Raw genomic sequence first — 17,817 nt, forward strand, 5'->3', positions numbered from 1 at the left:
GTCAAGGAGTGTGTGCTGACTAACCTTGGAAGAGGTCTTACAGAACTTTATCTAACAAATAACAAAGCTATTGCTTGGCTTTCTGACTAGTCAAGTGCTGAATAAAACATAAAACCTGCAAATTAGCAATTGCTGATGACAGCATTAAGTCCTTAACTTACAATTTGAGCATTTTAAGAAGAGAGACAAAAGGCAGAGATTCCAGAACAGATTTCAAAAGTTTGTGGTCAAGACAGCCAAAGACAGGGGAGATGCAAAAGAGCAAAGTTGAAAAAAAATCCAGAATTTATAGGTTTGTAGGGCTGAAGGAGATTGTAAACAAGATAATGGAAGGTGCTGATCAAACAGAAGCCAAGTTAGGTCAGAACACAAGTTAAATGGATGAACAGAAGCTGGCGCTGAAGGGCATGAACTTGGCAGATGGAATGTAATGTGGAAAAATGTGAGATTTTGCACTTTAGCAGGAGGTATAGAGCAAACGAATAATATTTAAATAGAGAAAGACTGTAGAAAGCTACAGACGAGGGATTTGAATCCTCATACATGAAATCAAAAAACAGGGTATAGAACAAAAATGCTACAGCTGTCATATTAGCTTCAGCAAAACAGCAGAAATATTTTTAAAATTAGAAATATTTATTTACAAAAATAATTTTGAATAAACCTGCACATTATTTTGAGTGCCAGTCAAATAACAACAGTACGTACCCACTTAACAATGATTCTTTGTTATGTTAAATAATCAATATTACATAAATGCCATTCCATTAGTTGAAACTATCTTGCAAATGCACAACTATAAAGTGCACAAGTCTCTAGCACAAAGACATTAATTCAATTTTAACTTTTTATTAAATAAAGTGCTCACAGGATAATCAAAAGGGGCAAATTTTCAACAACTCAACAAATGAAATTGTTAAGACTTAACACCCTCAGGAACTCCCAAATTCTCTTCAAGTTTCTCTTAGGTAGTCAAAATCTTGCATACCTTCCTCCACGACCTATGCGCCTCCGTGCTAAACCTATGCACCTTCTTGGAACCGTGAGCGTAGTTAAGCAGTATCGGTACCGTGACTCACTTAGCCGAGCTGATTCTGATGTTTCCCATGGACAAGTGCTCATTTGATCCAAGTGAGGCTATAACAGATCAGAAGGTTATAAAATGAGTATTGATTAAATTATGAATGATTTATTTTTCACCGCTTTACTTTCTTGGATCTATGAAAAGCTTTAAGGATGACCGTTAAAACTAAATTAATTGAAACCAATGAAATGAAACTTTCAACATTTGATGAGATTAAATGTTAGATTTAACATATGAAGAAAGAGTGACAGCCCTTGACATCAAGGCTGCATTTGACCACGGTAGAGTCAATAAAGTGTGGTGCTGGAAAAAGCACAGCAGGTCAGGCAGCATCTGAGGAGCGAGAGAGTCAACATTGCGGGCTTAACCCTTCATCAGGACTGGGGAGAGGGAAAGGGGCTGAGATACAAATGGGGGAGGGCATGGGATGACAATAGTTGGGCAAAGGTAGAAGGTAATTGTAGTAGGTTGGTGTGAAGTGTGGAGCAAATAGGTAGGAAGGAAGATGGACAGGTAGATCAGATCAAGACAATGGAGAAGTCGGAGGGTTGCCTACGGTAGTATCAAGGACTCCTGGCAAGAATGGAGTTAATGGGAATCGGGGGAATATTCTCCTCCGATTGGAGAGATACCTAGCACAAACGAAGATGGTTGTGATTGTTAGAAGCCAGTCACCTCAGCACTAGGACATAGGTTCCTCAAGGGAGATATTTTTGAGCAATCTTTTCACACATGTTATGATATGCCCCTGGAGCAGGTGGAACTTAAACTCAGGCTTTCTATGTTAGAATTTGGCAGACTACCAGTGTACCAGTTTCACAGGGTAGTTTTTTTTTTAAAATCAACCTGTTCAGAGTTGTTATTACATATCTCTGGAGTAGATGGGCTTGAACCCAGGCTTCCTAGCTTAGAGGCAGGGATATTACCATCGTTCCACTGTTCCTCAATGTAGTGTACGGAGCCGTCATTTTCAGTGCTTCAATGAAATTTCCTTCTATTGTAAGATTCACTGTTGAGTGCATAATGTTTCCATAGACACTCAAACAGTGCATGTCCAAATGTAGCAGACCTGAGCAATATTCAGTTTTGAACTGAGAAGTGGCAAGTAACATTGGTGCCACACAAATGCCAGACAACAATCATCAACAAGAAAGAATCTAACTATCATCCTTTGACATTCAATCGTGCTACTGTCACTGAATCCCCAATTATTAACAACCTGGGATTACCATTGATCAGAAACTGAACTGAACTAGCCACATAAATAGTGGCTACCAGAGTAGGTCAGGGGATAGGAATCTTGCAGTCACTCACTTCCTGACTTGATGGGTATCTACCATCTATCAGACACGAGTCAGGCATGTGACAGAATACTCTTCATTTGTCTGGATGACTGCAGTTCCAATAACACTCAAGAAGCTTGATACCATCAGGACAAATCTGTCCGCTTGGTTGGCACCACATCCACAAATATTACTCCCTTCAACACCAATGCTCAGTAGTGGCAATATGTACAATTTTCAAGACTTACTCAAGAAATTCACTAAGGTTGCTTGGATAGTATCTTCCAAACCCGCAACCACTTCCATCTACAGGGACAAGTAGGAACATGGGAACACTTGCATGTTCCCCTCAAAGCCACTCATAATGCTGACTTAGAAATATATCATCGTTCCTTCAGTAAAATTGGGTTAAAATCCCAGAATTTCCTTCCTAACAGCATTGCGGGCCTACCTGCAGCATATGGACTGCAGCAGTTCAAGATGATGAAGAAGGCGATTGACCTCTAACAACCACAACCATCTACCTTTGAGCTAAATATGGCTCATAAATGCCAGTTTTAATCTTGAATCTCATAGGCCCTATTTTTCTGCCGGATTCTTGATGCAAATATACTGAGTCAAACACAGCTGCCCCATTTTTAACATTACAAGTGACCACATGTTAAAACTATTGCAGTGGCCTTCAAGTGAGGCATTTTGAGGAACTATTTAAATGCAAGTCTTTATTTCTTTGGGCAAGGCAATACTTAAAAGACTTCTAGAGATTTAGATTCACTATGATGATGTCAGGAACTAAATATTTTAACAATAAGGGATTAACTAAGATTATTTCCACGAGAACATAAAGGCTTGGAGCAGATTTAATTATTTTATTTAAATTTATGAAGAATTTTTCAGGAATGAATAAGAAGACACTTGTTACTGGCTTGTGAGCCAGTAACAAGTGGTTGTTGTTTAAAATGGTCACCAACAGAATGATGTGAGGGAGAATTTCTTTGTACAAATTATTACTGAAGCATGGAATATTCTACTATGGGGAATCATTGTCATGTAAATCATTGATCCTAAAGGGAAAGTGGATACACAGAGAAGAACAGAACAATGGGGAGGCATTAGCAGAAATTAATGTTGTGTTTCTCCAGGAAAAGACCATCAAACACCTATTGTCCTGTATTCCTCTTAGAGAGCACAAAAATGGGTGTGATTCATCTCTTCTAGCCAATTCATAACACTGGAACAAAATCTACTACTTTTGGTTTTCAGAATAAAAGTTCTCCTGGTGAAATCATCAAATTTGGTTTTCTACTGTTATTTCAAGCATAGAGATGTCCCAACTGCAAAAATATGAATGCCTACATACAACAAGGCTGTTGCTTTTTAAGAATAAATGCCAACTAGTCCAAACAGCCTATTTTAGTTTTTTAAGTTCTATGCATTAAAAAAATCCACAAAATTAATTTATTGAAATTGTGATCCCCTCTTCTCCAAAATCCTGCCTTTTAAACATTTGCAATTTGCAGCAAATACAACAGGTAAATAATTTGGAAGACATTTCAAATCACTGTTATATGCTTAAACATTACACACGAAGGAAGATTTTATATGGTTTCTTACAGCATAGTACTGGCAACCTGCTTTCCTCCTGAAAGCAAAAGGTCCATCAGGATCACTGTCTTCTTCAGGTTCTGATACTGGAGAAGGAACCTAATGGGAAAAAAAAGCTCATCAGTGCTATTTCCATTTTTAGACAATTAAGAGGGAACACAACTTAATCGCCCAAATAATGTGTACAAATTTTCTTCTCAGGAAGATTAATTAGGACAATGGTACATCTCAACACTGCAAAATATGTGCAATTTCCCCTTCATTTTATGAAACTATTCAGGTCACAGTGTCATAGTCATATAACATGGAAACAGACCTTTCGGTCCAACCAGTTCATCCTGAACATAATTCCAAACTAAATTAGTCCCATCTGCCTGTTCTTGGCCCATATCCTCCAAACCTTTCTTATTCACACATCTATACAAATATCTTTTAAACATTGAAATTGTATCCCATCCACCAGTTTCTCAGAAAGATCATTCCATACATGACCCACCCTCTGTGTAAAATATTTGCCTCATGTCTATTAAATCTCTTTCCTCGCACCTAAAAAAAAATCATTCACACTGTAATTATTTCTCTTTTTAAATCATTCAACAGATATGGACATTGCTGGCTAGGCTCACTGGACAGGAAAACAGTCAAGTGGAACAAAAGATTAACGTGCACCAATACATCTTTGTACTGTGACAAGGATAGAAGTGAAGTCTAGTTATGTCTCAGTTTGTTTAAAATATATATTATTTTCTATTCGCTGTACAGCCATTTATAGACGACAATGCTTCCAATCAACGGTTTGCTTTCTAAATTCATATAACATTTAAAATAAAAGTAAACTTTTGATGCTGGAAGTACACCCTCCTGTCATTGATGGTGCTGTACCAAATGTAACACAAGAAGTTCTTCTATAACAGATGGCTGCATTCTTGTGCAACCCCGTATTATAGAAAAATCGCTCTTTAGAAACAGCGCTTAGTGTTAACAATGTAATTGCACTACAGCCAACACACATTTGAAAAATGCGTGCTTTAGAAACAGTTCCCCCAATTCGTCAAATGCATTACAGTGAAATCGTGTTAACAAAACGTACGTTATAGCAGAACAACCTGTAGTGACATGCTGAAATTATAGAAGTAGTTAAAAACGTGGACAGAATTCAGATTTTTCTTTAAAAATGTATACTTTTAAAATATGGCTTGAATTACATCTCCATGCCCTTGCTAATTACATTTTGTCTTCACCACCACAAAATTCACATTTGCCTGTCCATTATTTGCAACACCATGACTGAAAAGGAAATCCACAGAATATTTTTCTAGATTAAAAGCAATTGGAATTTAAAATGGTGCTGAAACTCAACCTGCAGAATAAATACGCAAGGAATTACTGATCATGCCTTGACCTCAAAAGGATTTTGGCCTTGGAGACTCAAATATTTATTTTATTTATAAGACAAAATATCCCAAACTGTAAAAGAGCAATGGAGTTTTCCCAGGTTCTTCAGTTCCTTGATCCACACTCTCCACAAGGGAGAGTATGGGCTTGCATGATATTTAGGCAGTGTTTAGTGACATTTGTAATTGCAAGCAACTATGCATGGGCAACAAGGAGGGCCCAGGAGCCATGAGGTCCTCTCTCTCTCTCTCCTGCCATATTCCCCCCTGCTCAACCACGTCACTGAAACCATTTGAATGCGCTTGGGTGATTTAAAGTGCGCATAGTAAGCATTTGCTGGTATCAGCAATTGCAGTCCAATATTTCAACAGAAAATAATTAAATTACATGCTACTTTTTGGAACAATTTAACTAACATGCCAATGCTATTATTGTATCAACCATTTCTAGTGTGACATTTACTGCCTTTCAGAGTAAAAGCACAAAGCAATACAGGGGAACCTCGATTTTCCTAATACCAATTATCCGAAAATCGGATTATTCGTAGGAGATCTCGAGGTCCCAATGGAAGCATTACATTAAAGACATGCTTCCAACAGTGATCGCGTCTTTTGTTTACAGTGATTAAACAGGCACCGTCTCCAAATGACTACCCCGCCCTCTCTCTCTCTTCCCACACTTTCCCTGAAGTTCTACACCAGGGTGTACTGTAAACCCCTGTTTGCCACATAATCTCTTCAACATTGTCCTGTACAGGGCAAACGTGAAACCTGTCAAAAAGTTATATGTGAGGCAGTGGCTGTGCACGCGCGCTATTCGGAGACTTACCCCACAAAGGCAACTGCATCAGCAGCAGTGTTATTGTCCAGTCCAGCTGCCCTGGAGAGGGGGCGAGTGTGGACGAAGTTGGGGGTGGGCGAGGGGATGGGGTTTGGAGTGTGGGGGGGGTGGGGGGAGGGCTGGGGGCAGTGTCAGACAGGGTTGGGGGCGTGGTTGAGGGCGAGGGGTATGCTGCATGAGATTGGAGCGGGGGGGGTGTTGCACAGGTTTGGGAGTGGGGGCGGTGTTGCATGGGTTTTGGGGGCGGGGTTAGGGGTGAGGGGAGGTGTTGCACAGGCTTGAGGGTGGGGGGAGGTGTTGCATGGGGATGGGTGACTGGGGTGTTGCACAGGGTTGAGGGCGGGGAGGTGGTGCTGGGTGCATGGGGAGGTGTTGCACAGGGTTCGGGGTGGGGAAGGTGTTGGGTACAGGGGAGGTGTTGCATGGGGTTGTAGGCTGGGGGAGGTGTTGGGTGTGGGAGAGGTGTTGCACGGGTTTGGGGTGGGAGGAGAGGTGTTGCACAGGGCTGTGGGTGGGGCCTCGCGAACTGTATGCTGCTGCAGTCTTCTGACGAAGAGCAGACTTTAAAAACTCTGAGCCCCACAAGAAAGACATTTAATCTATTAACCGAATAATCGGTTGTTTGAACGAAATAGTGCCTGCCCAACATGTTCGGATAATCAAGATTCCACTGTAATCAGATGGTGTACCACTTTGTAGTACCTTAGCAAAGACAATGGTACACTGCAAAATACATGATGCATAAAATCATAGAATCCCTATAGTGTGGAAGCATATCATTTGTTCCAACAAGTCCACACCAACCCTCTGTGGAGTAACCCACCCAGGTCCATTCCCCTACCCTATTACCCTATGTTTATCTCTGATTAATGCACCTAACCTACACATCCCTGAACACAATGGGCAATTTAGCATGGCCAATTCACCTGATCTGCACATCTTTGGATTGTGGGAGGAATCCAGAGTACACAGAGGAAACCCACATAGACACGGGAAGAATGTGCAAACTCCACACAGACAGTCACCCAAGGTGGGAATTGTACTCAAATTCCTGGTGCTGTGAGGCAGCAGTGCTAAACACGGAACCATGGTGCCACTCCCAAAGGATCCAGATTTCACTACCATTGAGGACACTGCTAATTTATTATAAAGATGAGTTAATAACACTGGGAGATAGTCCAGATTGCAACATTTACTCCTCTATAAAGAAAAGAAAGGTAGACTATGACAGTAAACTAGCTCCGAATACAAAAACAGATAGCAAAACTTTCTACAAATGCACAAAACAAAAAAAAAGAGTGGCTAAGGTAAACTTTAGTCCTTTAGAGAATTAGAAGAGAGATTTAGTAATCGAAAATGTGGGAATGGCCAAGGCATTGAACAAGTATTTTGTGTTGGTCTTCACAGTGGAAGACATAACAACAATAATTGATGACAAGGAGGCTATGGCAGGTGAGGACCAAGAAACTATCGTGATCACTAAGGAGGTAGTGTTGGGGAAACTATAGGGCTAAAGGTAGGCAAGTCTCCTGGTCCTGATGGAATGCATTCCAGGGTACTAAAAGAGATGGCAGGAAAATAGCAGATGCACTCATGATAATTTATTAAAATTTGGTGGACTCAGGGGCAGTTCTGGCAGATTGAAAAACAGCAAATGTGACAGTGCTGTTTATGAAAGGAGGTAGACATAAGGCAGGTAACTACAAGTCCATTTGCTTAACTTTTGTAGTGGGGAAAATGCATGAATCTATCAAGGAAGAACTAGCGAGACATCCAGAAGTTGTCCCATCTGGCAGACACAGCATGGGTTCATGAAAGGCAAGTCATGTTTAACCTATTTACTGGAATTTTTTTGAGGACATTACGAATGTATTGGACAACAAGATACTGGTAGATGTGGTGTAACTGGATTTTCAGAAGAAGTTCAACCAGGTGTTGCACAAAAGGCTGCTGCACAAGATAGAAGTACATGATGTTACAGGTAATGTACTAGCACGAATAAAAGATTGGTTAACCAAACAGAAAACAAAGTGGAGATAAATGGGTGATTTTCAGGTCTATAGAACATAGAACATTACAGCGCAGTACAGGTCCTTCGGCCCTCGATGTTGCACTGCCCTGTCATACTAATCTGAAGCCCATCCCACCTACACTATTCCATCTAAGTCCATATGCCTGTCCAATGAAGATTTAAATGCACTTAAACTTGGCGAATCTACTACCGTTGCAGGCAAAGCATTCCATACCCTTACTACTCTCTGAGTAAAGAAACTACCCTGACATCTGTCTTATACCTATCTCCCCTCACTTTAAAGTTGTGTCCCCTCGTGTTTGCTGTCCCAATACTTGGAAAAACGCTCTCCCTGTCCACCCTATCTAACCCTCTGATTATCTTGTATGTCAAGTCACATCTCAACCTTCTTCTCTCTAATGAGAACAGCCTCAAGTCCCTCAGCCTTTCCTCGTAAGACATTCCTTCCATACCAGGCAACATCCTAGTAAATCTCCTCTGCACCCTTTCCAAAGCTTCCACATTCTTCTTATAATGCAGTGACCAGAACTTTACACAATACTCCAAGTGTGGCCGTACCAGAGCTTTGTACAGCTGCAGCATAACCTCCTCGTTTCGGAACTCAATTCTTCTATTAATAAAGGCCAAAACACTATGCCTTTTTAACAACCCTGTCAACCTGGGTGGCAACTTTCAGGGATCTGTGTACATGGACACCGAAATCTCTCTGCTCATCTGCACTCCCAAGAATCTTACTATTAGCCCAGTACCTTTGCAGTCCGCTTACTCTGCCCAAAGTGCATCACCTCACACTTGTCCACATTAAACTCCATTTGTCACCTCTCAGCCCAGCTCTGCATCCTATCTATATCTCTCTGCAACCCACTACATCCTTCGTCACTGTCCGCAAATTTACTAACCCACCCTTCTACGCCCTCACCCAGGTCATTTATAAAAATGATGAACAGCAGTGGACCCAACACTGACCCTTGCGGTACGTCGCTAGTAACTGGACACCAAGATAAACATGTTCCATCAACTACAACCCTGTTCTTTCAGCAAGCCAATTACTGATCCAAACTGCTATGTCTCCCACAATCCCAGTCCTCTGCATTTTGTATAATAGCCGACTGTGGGGAACCTTATCGAATGCCTTGCTGAAATCCATATATACCACATCAATCGGTTTACTCTCATCTACCTCTTTGCTCACTTTGCCAAAAAAGTCAATAAGATTCGTTAGGCACGACCTACCCTTCACAAGACTGTGCTGACCGCCCCTGATCAGATTATTCTTTTCTAGATGGTTATAAATCCTCTTATAACCTTTTCCAACACTTTACCAACAACTGAAGTGAGACTCACTGGTCTGTAATTACCAGGGTTGTCTCTACTACCCTTTTTGAACAAGGGAACCACATTTGCTATCCTCCAGTCCTCAGGCACTATTCCTGTAGACAATGATGATTTGAAGATCAATGCCAAAGGCTCGGCAATCTCTTCCCTTGCTTCCCAGAGGATCCTAGGATAGATCCCATCCAGCCCAGGGGACTTGGCAAATTTCACACTCTGCAGTATTTCTAATACCTCTTCCTTGTGAACCTCAATCTCTTCTAGTCTAGATGCAAATATCTCTGTCTTCCTCACCAGCATTTTCATTTTCTATAGTGAACACTGGTTTCAATCAGTAGCCAGTAGTGTGCCTCAGGAATCAGTGTTCGGAGGGTAATTGTTTATAATTTACATAGATGATTTAGAATTAGGGACCAAGTGTAGCGTATCAAAGTTCGCAGGTGACACTAAAATGAGTGGTACAGCAAAGCGTGCAGGCAATACTGAAAGTCTGCAGAGGGATATAGATAGGTTAAGTGAGTGAGCAAGGGTTAGGCAGATGGAGTACAATGTTAATAAATGTGAGGTCATCCATTTTGATAGGAATAACAGCAAAATAGACTATTATATAAATGGTGAGAATTTGCAGCACGATGCTATGCAGAGGGACTTGAGTGTCCTTGTGCATGGATCACAAGATGTTGATTTGCAGGTGAAGCAGGTAATTAAGGAGGAAAATGGAATATTGTCCTTCGTTGCTAGAAGGATGGAGTTTAACCAGATTATGCTGCAGCTGTATAAGGTGGTGAGACCACATCTGGAGAACTGTGCACAGTTTTGGTCTCCTTACGTGAGAAAGGAAACACTGGCTATGGAGTGGGCGCTGAGGAGGTTCCCTAAGCTGATTCTGGTCTTGAGAAGGTTGGGTTATGAGGAGACATTGAGTAGAATGGGACTGTACTCATGCAAATTTAGAAGGAGAGGGGAATTTAATAGAAACATAAAAAATTATTCGGGGAATAGATAGGATAGAAGCAAGGAAATTGTTTCCACCGGTGGATGAAACTAGGGTGCATAGCCTCAAAATAAGGGTGAGCAGATTTAGGACTGAGTTGAGTAGGATCTTCTTCATCCAAAGGGTTGTGAATCTTTGGAAATCCCTGCACAGTGAAGCAGTTGAGGCTACCTTACTGAATGTTTCGAAGGCAAAAATAGACATCTTTGAACAGTAAGAGAGGGATTATGGTGAGCAAGCGGAGTCCATAAAAAGATTTTAAAAAATATATATAATACGTATGTTCTTATATATAATACCTTGCAATACAAGTTTTAAATGAATATTCATTTGAACAGATTTGCAGCCAATACTCAGAATACTTCAAATTTTTATTGACAAGCGTTTTAAAATGAATCTCCCTCCAATAAGGCAATTTAAAAACTTTAGCTATTTCAAATTTCAGAATTTGATCATAAAAACAACATTCTACCACAGGATTGGTTTTTAAACAAAATCAAATTAGAAAAGACATTTAGAATTCATTCGAGGACATAGCTTTTGTTAGCTACTTCAGCATATACTACCCATTCTAAACTGCCCAAAGGAGTCTGAAGTCAAATACAAGCCAGAACAGGTAAGGGTGTTCGTGAAACAGATTGTTATTCCAACAATTGAAAATGGTTTCATGGTCATCATTCAACACTTCATTCCAAATCTCCTTCAATTTGATTCAAATTTCACCATCTGCCATAGTGAAATTCAAAACCCAGATCATTAACTGGGTCTCTGGATTAATAGTTTGGCATTAACAGTTCTAGATCTAAGGGGCACTGACCTTAACCAGAACGTTTACTAACATGCAGGCCTTCCTCTCCCATCTCTATTTCAAATGTACTTGAACTATTATGCAACCAAAATTCCATTCTGGGCAGCTTATTTAAGAAAGGATGCTAAAGTACTAGAGACAGCACAAAGGGGATTTTCTAGAATGATACCAGGAATAAGGGATCTTTGACACAAGAAAAGACTAGAGAAAATTGGCTCATTCTCCTTGGAGCAGAGAAGGTTAACATGTGACCTTAATGACGTGTTCAAAATCATGGACAATTTTGACAGGGTCAAAAAAGGATACTGTGTTTCCATTAATTGGCAAATAAGTAACTGGGTGGTTGGGTGCGGTTTCACAATTTCCAGATATTCAGCAAGAGACATTCAAGAGAGACGAGGAAAAACTTGCTCACTCATTTGTTAGGATTTGGAATGCAGTGCCTTGCAGAGTGGTGGAAGTGAATTCCACAGGAGGTTTCAAAGGCAAGCTGGATATATATTTGAAAGTAATGAATTTAGAGGGCTACAGGGCTGGAGGAGAGGACGAACTGGGTAGCTTTTTAGGGAGCCAGTACAGCCTCCTTTAGTACTTCAAAATTCCATGACTGTAAAATGTACTTTTTGAAATTATGTCTGTAAATGTACATATGTCAGAACATTTAAGGCAAATGTACTATGGATTGATAAACAAAATAGGGTGGCATAAAATGAACGGAGCTTATAGAATATGCACTTGAGTTTCAGATTAAAATTGGAGAAGCAGGGCAAAATAAACTTTATTCCTCATCTGCTTGATGTGAACACCGTTGACAAGGGCATTGTGTTTGTCAAAGTCTAACCTTGGTGAACACAAAATTCAAACAGATAGACAAATTACCGTTTACCATATTTGAAATGGGGACGATGGTTATTCTCAATCTCCAATGCAGAAACGTGCAAAAATTACAGAAACAGGTAGATATAATCTTATCCTACTTTTCATTTAATTATGTCATTATGCTCAGTATAGTGCATAACGGTGCTTGAGGAAGATAAAAACCTAGCATACCTGGGTGTAGGAATCTTCATCTGAGCTGAGAAAATCATACTGCTTAATATCCCTCTTCAGGGCTGGTTGGGATTCTGTGCTAGTCTGATGGTGTAAAACAACACACTCTGACGTTTTATGTTTCTTCTTCACATACTTCTTTTTCGCACGAACAGTATCAGTAGCCTCCTCTTTAAATGACATCAGATGCGGCTGTTGCTGCTTTAAAAAGCAAATCAAAAGCAAATTAAGTAATCTACTTCATTTAGTATACACAAATTATGGTAGTTTTAATTTAAATATTACATTCCTGCTGCAGATTGGCTTTTATTTGAACCACAGAACCATAAAAGATATCTACTATAGCAACCCAGGACTAATTTCTCTACCTTACTTTTGACAATTCTTGATCTTCCTGCTAAAAACATAATTACATATTTCTCCCTAAGCTATATATTTGGCTTGTTGCCACAACTATCCCATGTGACAAAACATATGCTCCAAAAGCTCAAACTTTCGCCTAATTCTTCTCCCTCATCATTTCTTCCGATCAAAAAATTAATTCAGTAATCTTGTTCTATAATTCCATCAATACTCTTCTACTCTCAAAAATTCTAAACTCTTTCCTATGCAGAGGCAGAGGCAATACTGCTGCAGTACTTCTTTTCCAAAAATAATTAAGTTGTTGAATACAGTGTACCATAGTTAATTTGAATTATTATTTTAACCCACAAATAAATCAATTCAAAATAATAAATTTAAATAAAAACATTTGTTGCAAAATTTTAATCCGAATTAAAACATAATTCCAATGAAGGAATGTTGATTTTTTTTTAAAAAGCTATTTTTGATTCTTATTTAATCTATTGCTTGTTTTACATTTCATTATGTGTTTTGTACTACTTTTTCCTTTAGCACATCAAAATGGTTTTGGGAATTAGAAATATATTCCAGGAGTTAAAATAGCCAATATCTTAGCATACATGTATCACTGCAACATACATGGAATCAACAGTCAAAACTGTACAAATCAGTAGAAATCATTGTCACATTTTAGTATTCTGTTTATATCATAACTGTAGCCATGTGTTCTCCTGAACACACGGGAGTCATTTAAATGGCAAGAAGGAGGAACGTCGATTATCCGAATACCAATTATTCGAAAATTGGATTATCCGAAGGAGATCTCCAGGTCCTGATGGAAACATTACATCAAAAACATATTTCCAACAGTGATCGTGTCTTTTGTTTACATGATTAAACAGGCACAGTCTCCAAATGACTGTCTGCTCCACCTCTTCTCCCCCCCCACACTTTCCCTGGAGTTCTACCGAAGAGTGTACCCTGAAACCCCCTTCCCCACATAATCTCTCCAACATTGTGCTGTACAGAGCAACGGTGAAGCCTGTCAAAAGGTTGCAGTAAAATGTTTTGTGTGCGTGCGCGTGCTATTTGGAGATTTACTCCACAAAGGCAGCTGCAGCAGCAATCTTGTTGGTGGTATCCAGACCGGCTGCCTCGGAGAGGGGGTGGGTGTGTGTGGGGTTAGGGGCAAGAGGGGGAAGGTGTTGGATGGGGTCGGGGGCAGGTGGCGGTGATGCACGGGGTCGGGGGCAGGGGGCGGTGTTGCACGGGGTCAGGGAAGGTGATGATGCACGGGGTCGGAGGGCGGTATTGGACTGGGTCGGGTGCATGGGCGGTGCTGCACAGGGTCGGGGACGGTGTTGGAGGGGGTGAGGCAGTGTTGCACGGTGTTGACGATGGGGCCTCGCATGCACTCTGTCCTGCTGCAGTCTCCTGAACGAGGAGCAGATTTTAAAAACTCCGAGCTCCAGCGGAAAGGCGTTTTATCGATTAATGAATAATCGATTATCTGAACGAAATAGTGCCCATCCATCACGTTCAGATAATCGAGGTTCCCCTGTACAGTGTATGAGACACACAGAACTGATTTTACTAGTTGAGGGTCTAATTTTGAGAGGAGACAAAAGAAACTTAAGTGCATCAATTTTGAAAAGGTATCCTGAAGAGACACTATTCAGAGGGAAAGCAATTTGATAGATGTTTTAATGGTAAAATTAAACTATTAAAAGGTAGTTTCAGAAGTTATACCATGACAGAAAGTGATCAGTGCAGGGGGCAAAAAACTCCTGTTTAGAACAGAGACAAAAATAAGCTGGATATGACAAGAGGAGGATTTTAGGGTCTTTCTAAATGAAAGAACAAAAATTAGCTGAATAGATTGACTTTCTTGCTTGTACAGATTTTGTGATCCAAACAGAACAAATGTGCCAGCTTGATCTCAACTTTCTACGAATTAATTTCTATTATTTTGGCTACTTTGATCAAGGCTGCATTGAATACTGCTCAACATTAATGCTTAAATGCTAACACCAAATGAACACAAAGGAACTTACACTACAATATTGACTCATAACTTCAAGATAATTTTATTATTCATTTAGTTTTCTTTATTTTGACTTTATTTCCTTTCCAATAGACTTCAGTTTCTTTAAACATTTCTACGTATTTTAGTGGCAGCAATTTTGAGAAGATTTGTGGCTCAGGTTGAGGTTCTGGACGTAGGTTTGCTTGTTGAGCTGGAAGGGTCACTTTCAGACATTTCGTCACCATACTAGGTGACATCTTCAGTGAGCCTCTGGATGAAGCGGAGTAGCAATTTGAACATCCCAAGTTAATTCTAAAGTTGGGTGTAACACTGGCAAAAACTTGTCAGGTTTGCAACTTACAAATAAAGAGCCGTATTTAGCCAGTTATTAATATATAAAATCAAAGTGAGCACGATGAACCTGTCCAAGACTGCTAACGTAAGATGAATTGCCTGATCGATGTCTGCAGCTATACAAATCAAAGACAGCCTTTTCAAATTAAACATGCTAACTTAACCAAATTGGTTTTTGTTAGGCACTACAGAACTGACAAGTTGACTGTCAGTTATCAACTTGTGCATATACCAAGCAACACTTCTATCAACTAATCAGCACTCTTCTCTTAGACTAAGAATGTTGTTAATATTGATATTACTTGCTTGTAAATTTTCCTGAGAAGTCCAAGATAAAAACTATTGATAAAAAGTTTCTTCTGTCAATGTTCAAATTATCTTTCACTTTTGGGAACTTAAAATAATAAGACCATAAAATCTCAAAATACAGAATACTCCAATGATAAAATATATAATTTTGATCAATGGGTGCATAAGGAAAAATTTGACAAGGAAATTTTACCTTAACAGTTTGGATTTCTGGTGCTTTGTAATGATTACCATTGTGAAGAGACACTGTCGCGTTGGAGATGGTCTTTTCCTGTTTCACAGTCCTTAGCTCACTCATAATTTCTCCACCAAAATCACCCATACGGTACCTACTCAAACAGAACAAAAAGTCAGCACTTCCTACAGAGTGAACTAGGGTGCATGTCAGGACTGAAAGCAGTTGATTTTTTAAAAAAGTTTGTCTGGGAACATGCACTTCACCGAATGGGCCAACATTTATTGCTCAGCTCCAATTGCCCACAAGAATGTAGTACGGAACTGCCTCTTGAACCAGTGCACTCCATTAAGTGTAAGTACACCCACAGTGCTGTTAGGGAAAGAGATCCAGGATTTTTACCCAGCCACAGCCAAGGAATTTTTTAAAAACTCTTTTGCGGGATGTGGGCATGACTGGCTGGCCAGTGTTTATTGCGCATCCCTAGTTGCCACTGAGGTGGTGGTGGTGAGCTGCCTCCTTGAACCACTGCAATCCACTGTTGATTCACAATGCTGTTAAGGAAGAAATTCCAGGAATTTGACCCAGCAATAATGAAGGAATGGTGATTTATTTCCAAGTTAAGGCAGTGAGTGGCTTGGGGAACTCATAGGTTGGCATTCCATTCATCTACTGCCCTTGTCTTTTTTCATGGTAATGGTGGTGTGTTTTGAAGATGCTATTTAAAGGAGCCTACTCAAATCTGCAGTATATCTTGGCCATGGTACAACTGCCACTATTGTGTGCCAGTGGTAGAGAAAGTAAATGTTCATAAATAGCAGACTGCTTTGTCCTTGATCATGTCAAACTTCTGCAGTGTTGTTGGGTTTGCACCTTGTAAATGGTGAACAGGCTTGGGGAGTCTGCCCTGCCCTTGTAGCCACTATTTATATAGGTAGTCCAGTTCAGTTTCTGGTCAATTTTTTTTATTCATTCCTGGGAGGTGGGTGTCATTGGCCAGACCAGCATTCATTGCTCACCTTTAAACACTCCAGAGGGCATAAGGGCAGATTGCCGAAAGTCTGGGGTCATACGTAGGGCAGACCAGGTAAGAACAGCAGATTTCCTCCCCGAAAGAGCATTAGTGAAGCAGATGGGTTTTTTCATCAATCGACAATGGTTTCACAGTCATCGTTAGGCTCTTAATTGTAGACATGTATTGTATTCAAATTCCACCATCAGCAATGATGGGATTTGAAACTGTATTTCCAGAACATTGCCTGGGTCTTAACAGTGATAATAGGCCATTACCTCTCCAATAACTGCCAGAATGGTGACAGTGGGTGAATTGAACGTCAAGGAACAATGATTAGGTTCTCTTTTGTTGGAAATGGTATTTACCTGGCACTTGTATGGTGTGAGAGTTACTAGCCTCTTCTCAGCCTGGCGGCTGAACTTTGTGCAAACATCAAACAAACATCCCACTTCATACCTTATAACAGAAGACATGTTATTGAAGAAGACTGGGCCTAGGACACAAAACAGAAGGAACTCCTCACAGAGGTACACTCAGTATATGGCTGAAGATTGTTTTAAATGCATCAGCCTTAACTTTTGCACTGATGTGCTGGATTCCCCTTCATTGAGGATCAGGATATTTGTGTATTCCCTTAACTCCTATTGTATGTTTTATTGTCCATTACCATTCACAACTGAGTTTGGCAAAACTGCAGAGCTTAGATATAATTCAGGAACTGCTTAGCCCTGCGTCTATTGTTCAGTATACAAGTGGTCCTGTGATGTAGTTTCACCAGGTTGATACATTGTTTTTGCCTTTGCATGGGGCTACTCCTGGTGTGACCTCATGCATTCTTTATTGAACTAGAGTTCATCTCCTGGCTTAATAAAAACCTTAAACACTGGGGATACTTTAAATCAAAAGCAGAAACATAAATTGCTGGAAAAGCTCAGGAAGTCTGGCAGCATCTGTAGACAGAAATCATAGTTAATGTTTCAAGTCAAGTGACATTCCTTAGAACCAGGAAAGGTTACTCGACTCAAAACGTTAACTCTGATTCCTCTACACACATGCTGGTAGACCTGTTGAGCTTCTCCAGCAATTTTTGGTCTCCTAGCTTGACAGTATCGGTACAATGGGGATATAGAAGACCACGAGTGTGCAGATTTTGTACTGATGTGTCACTCTGCT

The 17,817-nt window shown here is 40.2% G+C and overlaps 1 protein-coding gene across 2 annotated transcripts in view; it reads right to left on the reverse strand.

The window, feature by feature from the left end:
• epc2 (enhancer of polycomb homolog 2 (Drosophila)) overlaps window positions 1–17,817 on the reverse strand; it is a 65,826-nt gene that overhangs the window by 16,147 nt on the left and 31,862 nt on the right. For both annotated transcript variants that reach the window (XM_060827094.1, XM_060827095.1), the window contains 4 exons: window positions 15,648–15,783; window positions 12,424–12,624; window positions 3,982–4,071; window positions 989–1,137 (listed from right to left, as the gene is read on the reverse strand). In XM_060827094.1, coding sequence (XP_060683077.1) covers window positions 989–1,137; window positions 3,982–4,071; window positions 12,424–12,624; window positions 15,648–15,783 — 576 coding nt within the window. The remainder of the gene's footprint in view (window positions 1–988; window positions 1,138–3,981; window positions 4,072–12,423; window positions 12,625–15,647; window positions 15,784–17,817) is intronic.

Source organism: Hemiscyllium ocellatum, chromosome 7 (genome assembly GCF_020745735.1).
Source record: "Hemiscyllium ocellatum isolate sHemOce1 chromosome 7, sHemOce1.pat.X.cur, whole genome shotgun sequence".
Lineage (NCBI taxonomy): Eukaryota > Metazoa > Chordata > Chondrichthyes > Orectolobiformes > Hemiscylliidae > Hemiscyllium > Hemiscyllium ocellatum.